General features: G+C 41.5%; 1 protein-coding gene across 4 annotated transcripts in view; it reads right to left on the reverse strand.

Moving 5' to 3' along the window:
* CD96 (CD96 molecule) overlaps positions 1 to 9160 on the reverse strand; it is a 114521-nt gene extending 105361 nt beyond the window's left edge. Inside the window, exons 1-2 of one of the 4 annotated variants that reach the window (XM_058731472.1) lie at positions 8894 to 9160; positions 6367 to 6720 (exon numbers count right to left, since the gene is read on the reverse strand). In XM_058731472.1, the coding sequence (XP_058587455.1) occupies positions 6367 to 6720; positions 8894 to 8954 (415 nt within the window). In that variant the 5' untranslated portion in view covers positions 8955 to 9160. The remainder of the gene's footprint in view (positions 1 to 6366; positions 6721 to 8893) is intronic. The other 3 variants (XM_058731474.1, XM_058731475.1, XM_058731473.1) reach the window with 3 other exon arrangements.
* Positions 9161 to 9459: the final 299 nt, after the last annotated feature.

Consider the following 9459-nt stretch of genomic DNA (forward strand, 5'->3'; position numbering starts at 1 on the left):
TCACTTCCCCAGGAAACCCTTCTTGATTTTCCTATTATATCCTCTCAAAACACTACTTTCTTACTGCAAGAACACGTCTCACTGTTGCAATTTGACATTTTTTGGCTTATTTGGCTATTTTTTGTCTCTTCCCATTGAACTTCATGATTCCTGATGACAGTCATGTCTGTATTGTATTCCTGGTGCCTAGCACCTTAAGTACACAAAATATTTGTTGGATAAAGATTGAATACAAGAATTTAAGAAGAGTCAGCATTCAAGTTCAAGAACAAACTATGCTATAAAAACAGACACACAGGGGCACCTGGGTGGCTCAGTCGGTTAAGCGTCCGACTCTTGGTTTCGGCACAGGTCATGATCTCAGAGTTTTGTGAGTTTAAGCCCTCCAGTCCAGCTTTGTGCTCACAGCATGGAGCCTGCTTGGGATTCTCTTTCCCTCTCTCCCCGCCCCTCCCCTACTTGTGCTTTCTCTCTCAGAATAAATAAGCAAATTTCAAAGAAACTTTAAGACGGACACATAGGGGCGCCCGGGTGGCTCAGTCGGTTGAGCGTCTGACTTCAGCTCAGGTCACGATCTCTCAGTCCGTGAGTTCGAGCCCTGCATCAGGCTCTGGGCTAATGGCTCGGAGCCTGGAGCCTGCTTCTGATTCTGTGTCTCCCTCTCTCTCTGCCCCTCCCCCGTTCATGCTCTGTCTCTCTCTGTCTCAAAAATAAATAAACGTTAAGAAAAAATTAAAAAAAAAAAAGACGGACACATAGATCAATGAAACAGAGACCCTAAAATTAAACTCACATATATGATTAATTAACTTATAATAATATTATTATGAAAAGGTCCAAGAATACACAATGGGGAAAGGACAGTCTCCTTAATAAATGATATTGGGAAAGCTGGATAGCTGCAGATAGAAGAAAGAAACTGGACACCTGTCTTAAACCATACATAAAGATCAAATCAAATGGACTAATTACTTGAACATAAGACCCCAAACCATAACACTCCTAGAAGAAGACATGGGGCAATGGTTTTTTTGGCCTTGGCAATGATTTTTTAGATTTGACACCAAAAGCAAAGGCAAAAAAAGCAAAAATAAACAATGGGACTGCATCAACCTAAAAAGCTTCTTAACAGAAAAGAAAAATATCAATAAAATGAAAAGGCAATGTATGGAATGGGAGAAAATATTTATAAATCACGTTATCTGATAAGGGATTAATATCTAAAATATAAAAAAAACTCACACAACTCAACAACAACTAAGCAAATAACCCAACTTAAAAATGGCCAGAGAAATTGAATAAACATTTTTCCAAATAAGATATCCAAGTGTCCCAAAGGCAAGGAAAAATTGCCCAACATCACTAAGCATCAGGGAAATGCCAGTAAAAACCACAGTAAGATACCATCTCACACCTGTTAAAATGGCTATTACCAAAAAGATAGCAAGTATCAGAAAGGATATGCAGAAAAGGGAGCACTTGTACATTGTTGGCGGAAATGTAAAATTGGTGCAGCCACTCTGGAAAACAGTATGGAGGCTCCTCAGAACACTAAAAATAGAACTACCCTATGATCCAGCATTTCCACTTCTGGGTATATTTCTAAAGGAAATAAAATCATTATCTTAAAAAGATATACACATCTTCATGTTCATTGCAGCACTATTTTCAATAGCTAACACATAGAAACAGCCCAAGTGCGTCTTGATGGTTGAATGGATTAAGAAATTCTAATGTACAAAGAAATATCATTCATTCGTAAAAAAAAAAAAAAAAAAAAAAAAGAAGGAAATCCTGCCATCTGTGACAACATGGATGGATGTTGAGGGCATTATACTATGTGGACAAAGACAAATACTGTATGATTTCATTTATATGTGGAATCTTCAAAAAAAGAACAAAATGAACTTATAGATACAGAAGACAGATTGGTGGTTGCTAAACGCAGGGAGTGGGGGTGAAATAGGTGAAGGTGGTCAAAAGGTACAAACTTCCAGTTATAAGATAAATAAATTCTGGGGGTATAATGTACAGCATGGTGACTACAGTTAATAATAATGTACCATATGTTTGAAAGTTGCTAAGAGAGTAAATCTTAAAAGTTCTCATCACGGGAAAAATACATTCAACTGTGTGAGGTGATGGATATTAACTACACTTATTGTGATGATCGTTTCACTATACACATATATAGATAGCTACATAGATCGATCTATCTATATATCAAATCATCATGCCGGGGCACCTGGGTGGCTCAGTCGGTTGAGCGCCTGACTTCCGTTCAGGTCCTGATCTCGCGGTTCGTGGGTTCAAGCCCCGCGTCAGGCTCTGCGCTGACAGCTCAGAACCTGGAGCCTGCTTCCGATTCTGTGTCTCCCCCTCTCTCTGTCCCTCCCATGCTCATGCTCTCTCAATAATAAATAAACGTTAAAAAATTTTTTTAAGTCATCATGTCATACACCTGAAACCAATACAATGTCTTATGTCAATTATAGTTCAGTAAAACTGGAAAAAAAATATCAGAGAACAAATTATGGACAAGGTAGTTAGACTCAGAGTATCAAGATTATATTATCAAGATATTATATTCTTCTACTGACAACAGAATAGAATATTTCTCTTATTAGATGCTATGTATTTCTTTTCCCACTCCTCCTCCTCCTTCTATTACCACTACTTCTTCTCCTCCTGCTGTTTTCAGTCACAACATCAACAGCCCTCTAAGGCTTTTGTAGTGATCTGGAAAATTAAAATCATGTTGCACTTTGATAACAGAGCCCAGCAACTTCACATTTTAAAACACATCAAGCTCATACAATCTCAGGCACTGCGGGTCCAGCTGCATTCAAACTAGGAAACCTGGATTACTACAACCCAGGGCTTAACTCAGAAAACTGCATTTCCTGGAGTAAGTTGAAAGCTCACCTTGAAGAAAACCCTGTCAAGTGAAAGTGAAAAAGAAGCAAATGCTGAACGGTTTATTACATTTCTATATTTGTCCACAGCCTCGGAGCACTAACTCACACCAAGGAACAAAATCTTTTGACAAGAGAACAGAATCCCTTCTCAGCAACCCCCACCCCCCGCCCCCGCCCCAGGAACATAGGGACAGAATTTAGGCATATACTGTTTTGTGAACAGACAGGGCTCAGAATGGCTCAGAGCACAACGGAAAGGAAACAAGAGGTCCCAACTGCCTGTGGTCCCTCAGATTTTCATATTTAGATTCTTACACACCACTTCAATTCACCTTTGTTCACAAGCTTCGTAAGTGTTTTCACGTCGCGTTGTGCTTTGCTTACCCAACTAGCTTGCAAACATCTCACAGGGATGTACGAGGGAAATGGCACAAATGGGAGAAGAAGTGAGTGAAGATCAAAGGAATAAAGGGGGAAAAGGTGTGTCAATGGGTGGGGACTTGATAGGGCTTTCGAAAGGCAACTGCGGGGCGCCTGGGTGGCTTAGTCGGTTGGGTTAAGTCGTCCGACTTCAGCTCAGGTCACGATCTCACGGTCCGTGAGTTCGAGCCCCGCGTCGGGCTCTGGGCTGATGGCTCAGAGCCTGGAGCCTGCTTCCGATTCTGTGTCTCCCTCTCTCTCTGCCCCTCCCCCGTTCATGCTCTGTCTCTCTCTGTCTCAAAAATAAATAAACATTAAAAAAAAAAATTAAAAAAAAAGAAAGGCAACTGCTTCATCTGAGTTAAGTGTCTGCCCCTTTGCACTCTACCAGGCTTACATTTTTGGTCACTCTGTAATGAAGGATGGTTTTTCCTGTTCTGTTTTGCTCTTTTGTATGTTGCCCGCTTTGTACTCAATACACAGTAGCAGAACTATTTCTCTAACATTGAGGCCATTTTTCTTTTTCATCTGGTCCAGCTGACCAACAGCAAAGTGATCATCTGGGATATTTCCAACCACAAAGCATGTAGACATGGCTTCTGCCTCTCCTAAGAGTTGCAGTTTTTAGTAGCTACAAACTTAGTTTCTTTGAATTGCCCTTTATTTCAAGGAACACACTCTCCTTAAAGGCAACACCACTCTCCTTTCTGGATAACATACTACCTCTTCTCCAGTGCTGTCCTCATGTTGAGGACATGTCCCCATATGACTTACTTCCTATAGGGTACATCAATCCATTGAGAATCAAGCCAATTCTCAATGGAGTAGACATTAGACCCACAGAGATGCAATAGTACAGTTCACAGATTTAGGCAAAAGGTACAAAATCTTAATCTAAAGCCAAGGTCAATGTGTACTTGGGCTAATGTATGTTCAATGTTCGGCTGGGTACCAAATTAGACAAATGCAAGAAGAGAGGGAGTAGGACCCATTATAAATAAGAACTGATAAATAGAGTTCACTCATTATCATTATTACTCTTCTTAATGAAAACTACCCTTTACCAAACTCTTCCAGTCTGGCAGGAAGTATGCTAAGTGCTTTACAGATGACCCCATTTCATCATCAAAATAATGGTACCTGTGAAGGAGGTACTATAACCATTCATGTTTCTTCTACAATAGAACAAAAGCTTAGAGACTTGAATAACTTGACAAAGATGATACTTCTTTTTTTTTTTTAATTTTTTTTTTAATGTTTATTTATTTTTGAGACAGAGAGAGACAGAGCATGAACAGGGGAGGGTCAGAGAGAGGGAGACACAGAATCTGAAACAGGCTCCAGGCTCTGAGCTGTCAGCACAGAGCCCGACTCGGGGCTCGAACTCACTGACCGTGAGATCATGACCTGAGCCGAAGTCGGACGCTTAACCGACCGAGCCACCCAGGCGCCCCAAGATGATACTTCTAATAAATGACAGAGCCAGCATTCAAATCCAGGCTACCTGACTTCAAGGTATGGGCAGGTAGGCACTGTTATACACAGGTCTCCTTGTTTCTCTTCATTCAACTCCACCCCACCCCGTCCCCAATTGAACTCAAGTATTTCTTTTTTCCTGGACAACAGCACTGGGAACAGGGCATTGTAAAGTAGTGGCAGAGGAGCTCTGTGTCTACAGGTGGACTGAATACCACCTTATCTCCTGATAAGGAAGAAGAGGAAGTGATGGGGGTAATAAATCCCTCCTTGCTTCCCGTCCTGGGTAGTTCCATGCCTCTTTTAGCACAGCCTTCAGGAGTTAATTTTTGTTGCTTTTTTCTTATATTATCAGGCCACTTTGCCCCTGAGTTAAAAACACTTCATTTCCAGCGCATGTTCCATTTGTTGGCTTTCATTTTCATTCTTTTCCATTAGTATAAATGGAAATCATTTACTATAGGACCAACTAATTTAGGGGTAGGCAATATTATCATCATTTTCCAGATGGGTTCAGAGAATGGACATGACGGTCCCCAGGTGAAATTTATTTCTGGCCAGAAAGGAGCTAGAACTTAAGCTTAGGATTCCTGCCTCCAAACGCAGCCCCCTAAAGCAAGTATGTGTGAATGCCACATGTGCAGCAGCCGCCTTTGTGCCTTTACCTGCCCTATACTAAATATATCATATATCCAAAGCACCTTGCATAGTTTCCCCCACAAACCTCCTCTGCTCCCTTTCCCTTCAGTGAGTGGCAACCTCCCCCCCAGATGTCACCCTAAATTTTTCTCTCTCCCTCACTCATACTGCCCTCACTTTTATGCCCAAAGCACATAATTTGTTGTTTCTATGTCTACCCAAACTATCACTCTGTCTCCTCTGGGGCACGAGGACGGTCTCCTAGTTCACTCCCACCTTTCCCTTCTGGCCCACCTTCACCCCATTCTTATACTGAAGCCAACAAAATCTTTTATGACCCAAGTATAGCCAGGCTATAAATGTCAGGCCATCCTTTTGTGGTGAATACTTCAATGTCTTCCTATGGCTCTTAGATAAAAATCAAACCCTTGAAACATTGCTGACAAGATCTGACACGATCCGGTCCTTGCCATATCTCCCACCTCATCTCTTAACCTCTGCACTGCAGTCCTGCTGGCATTTTCCCATTTCTTTAAACACTATAAAGTCCCTTACACAAGCTGTAAGGGATCACTCAAAAACCTCCACATCCTAAATGGTGTTAATGTTCACTCCTTCCTCAGACTTCAGAGCTCAGGTGTTGCTTTCTGAGGGTCAGTTTCCCTGCCGCGATTTCGTGCTCTTTCACAAGACCATTGTAGTCCTTATCGCTTATCACTGTTGCAATTTTACTTTTGTTTGTGGAATTATTTGGTTAATTCCGGTCTTCCTTTCCAAGCAATACCTCTTTCTGCTCAACTTCTGTGAACTTAGCACCACGTTTAGCATGTGGTTGGCTCAGAATACATACGTGTTGAATGAATGAGAGCTGAGTGAAAGCATGGGATTCTTTCCCTCTACCAGTTATGCTTACCATTTGTCTGAATGAGCAGGTTGTAGATTTTAGTCCGAACACCCTCCGGAAACAGAGTAAAGCTACACTCATACTTCCCAGCGAATGAAGAGGACACGTTCTTTAAGTGCAGGGTCCATTTTGACACATTTCTGGGAGTTTTTGTGAAAGTCACCAGTGATTCACAGGGACTGTCATTGGCACAGTGCAAGCCATATTGGGGATGATAAAGAGCAATCAGGTCCAACTTGTCAGTGACCTTGGACCATTGCATCTGTACCAACAAGTCTTTCTTCCATGTTTGGCAGGTCAAGTTGACATCAGAGCCAGGGAAAGCATAGATGTCTTCTTCATTGGATGCTTTTCCCCATACTCCTGAAAAGGGAACATGAGCCATCAGTTTACGTGATTCATGTGGAGTGACTCTTATTTAAAAAGCTTGGTCACTTCGGTGAGGTGAGCAACTGTGGAATTTTTTTCTCTGGTTGCCTTAGGTAGAGGAGAGAGCTTGTGCGTGACCCTGACAGTAAAGCAGAGACTCAATGCAAATGAGGAGGCATTTGATTAAAGACGCTAGGGGAATATTGATCTCTTTGTCTGTTGGTCTGTCCAAAGAATAATTTAAGTTCTCTACCTGCGAATAAAATTAAGCCTATTTAGAACCTGAAGCCCACCAGCAAACATTATGACAGCTATCTTTGCAATGACTCTAATGGGCTGGTTTTGTTTTGTTTTGGTTTTGTTTGGTTTGATGAATCAACAGCTGCATATAACACACAAATAATATTTTCTGAAACTGAAAACATAACTGATACGTGTGTAGCTGTTTTAAAAATGTATGTTCTCCAGGGGCGCCTGGGTGGCTCAGTCAGTTAAGCGTCCGACTTTGGCTCAGGTCATGGTCTCACGGTCCGTGAGTTCGAGCCCCGCGTCGGGCTCTCTGCTGACAGCTCAGAGCCTGGAGCCTGTTTCCGATTCTGTGTCTCCCTCTCTCTCTGACCCTCCCCCGTTCATGCTCTGTCTCTCTCTGTCTCAAAGATAAATAAACATTTAAAAAAAATAAAAATGTATGTTCTCAAGAGGCTTTTAAGTAGACTATTTAATCCTTCTCACATACCAAAGAATGATGTTGTTAACCCTCTACCAAAGACGAAACTGAGGCACAAGATGAGTAAGTGCTTTGTTTAAAGTCACACCTCACAGTAAAAGACCCTGAATTTGGTTGCCTAGAGTCTGTGCTCTTTCTGTAACCTTCATAACCTCCAAACTGCCTCCCAAATCGGTTGAGAAGACTAAGAAATTTGACTTTCAATATATGAAGATCAAAAGGACCTTTATTTTCATGCAGTTGGGGCTCCTGAGGGGAGAAAGAGAGAAAATACCTCAGGGTGTCCACTAAAGATAAACTATGGTCAGGATCATCAATAATCAACACTTTGAAATACTAGACATAAAAGAAGAAGATTCTCTCCCATCAGCTCTCTGACCACATGGTATAAGGCACTTAAAATATGTTAAGCATTGAGCCTTTGACATGCCTTCAATAGTGGAGGCCTCCGTTTTAGCGTTAATGGAACACTGTTACAGGAATGATATACTATTATGACAGGTCCCACTGAAGCTCACAAAGGAAAAAGATAAAAAGATGACAAGCAACGGAGAAGAAACAAGGCTCTCTAAGGTACTTGACAAATGGGAATTATTACACTTTTATGGATTCAAAAGTTTGGGTAGGACAGAGGTTAGTACAGTTTAATGTCGTTCCCTGTAAGCTCTCTTTTGCCTGATAATACGACTCTGATCCTATCCACAGCACTGTATTCCAAAGTCTCCTTTGATTTAGAAATTCTTCTTAGGATCTTCGTTGCTGTATCTGTAAAGCACAGTTAATTCTTAAGACACTCAAGCTCACTATAATACTCCCATGCTATGGAATGCAGAACTAATCTTTCCTCCTGTTTTTGTTTTTTTTTTTAAATAGGCCCTGAAGACACGGGTTCCCACTGTCATAAGGACTCTCCTTTGTCTTCTGGGTCCTTACCTACACATGCCGCATTAAAATTCAACATATGTTCAACTCCCAAAGACGTTAGCTATTTGGAGGAGTAATGCTTGTTCCATACAAAAGAAACAGGATCCTTGAGAGAGAGAGAAAGATGAGCGAGGATCTCAGAGCACTGATGGCTTTGTGATTTTTTTTAGTATTCTGGAGTTGTTCTCACTACCATTTGGAGAGCATTTCATTTCCGAGAAGCACAATTTCCCAGTTACTCCAGAGGTCCTCTTCGGAAGGAAATGGGTGAAAATGTCTCAGAGCAGTGACACAAACTACTCATTCCCTTCTCGTTTTTAGTGTTCGTTAGTAATCATTTCTGGACTCTTAACATCTCTGCGAAAGCTGCCACTTAAATATGTAACTGAAAACCTTAGCAACGATCTGCCTTCAGTGATCAATGTCAGCCGCAGTCGCACGCATTTTAAATGAACAGAGGCCCCACTCACCCCGAAAGCAGCCGATCTGACAAGAAAGGACAAGTGGAAGCCTTACCCCTGACAAAATGTATCTGGATGATGGAACAGACAGCACAATATGTCCATTTTTTCTCCATCGTCTCCTGAAGGCCTCACGCCAGCATCTCCACGATCACAGAAGTCAATTGATGCCTTGAAGCAAACTCCAGCTACCCTGTTTGTGCAGAAAAACCCCAAACCTGCTGCACGCCTGGGTCTGTTTATCACTTGGCAAGACCCCAGGAAATGAAACGTAGACAGGAAAGTAATGCGGTTCAGAGCTAAGTATAACCTTCAACAGAACAATGTTGAAATTGTTCTCTAAAATTTTGTGTATCACCTTCGTTAAAAGATTTCTCAGGATCCAAAGATTCTCTCCTTCAGGATCTCTGTGTCAGTCAAGCTGCTTCTAAAATCCAAACAAAGGAAATCATGCAGAGCGACTCATAATGTGCTTTTTATACATTTCTTTTCAAGAGCACAAAGTCATTTAACAAATGTGAGCTTAGTGTCTTTCATATCCATTTTTCTGCTCAATTTTAAATTGTCACCCCTATTTCAGGAAAACCTTCATTTTCTGGGGTGGGGGGGGTGGAGAGGAAG

The sequence above is a fragment of the Neofelis nebulosa genome, chromosome 5, assembly GCF_028018385.1.
Source record: "Neofelis nebulosa isolate mNeoNeb1 chromosome 5, mNeoNeb1.pri, whole genome shotgun sequence".
Taxonomy (NCBI): domain Eukaryota; kingdom Metazoa; phylum Chordata; class Mammalia; order Carnivora; family Felidae; genus Neofelis; species Neofelis nebulosa.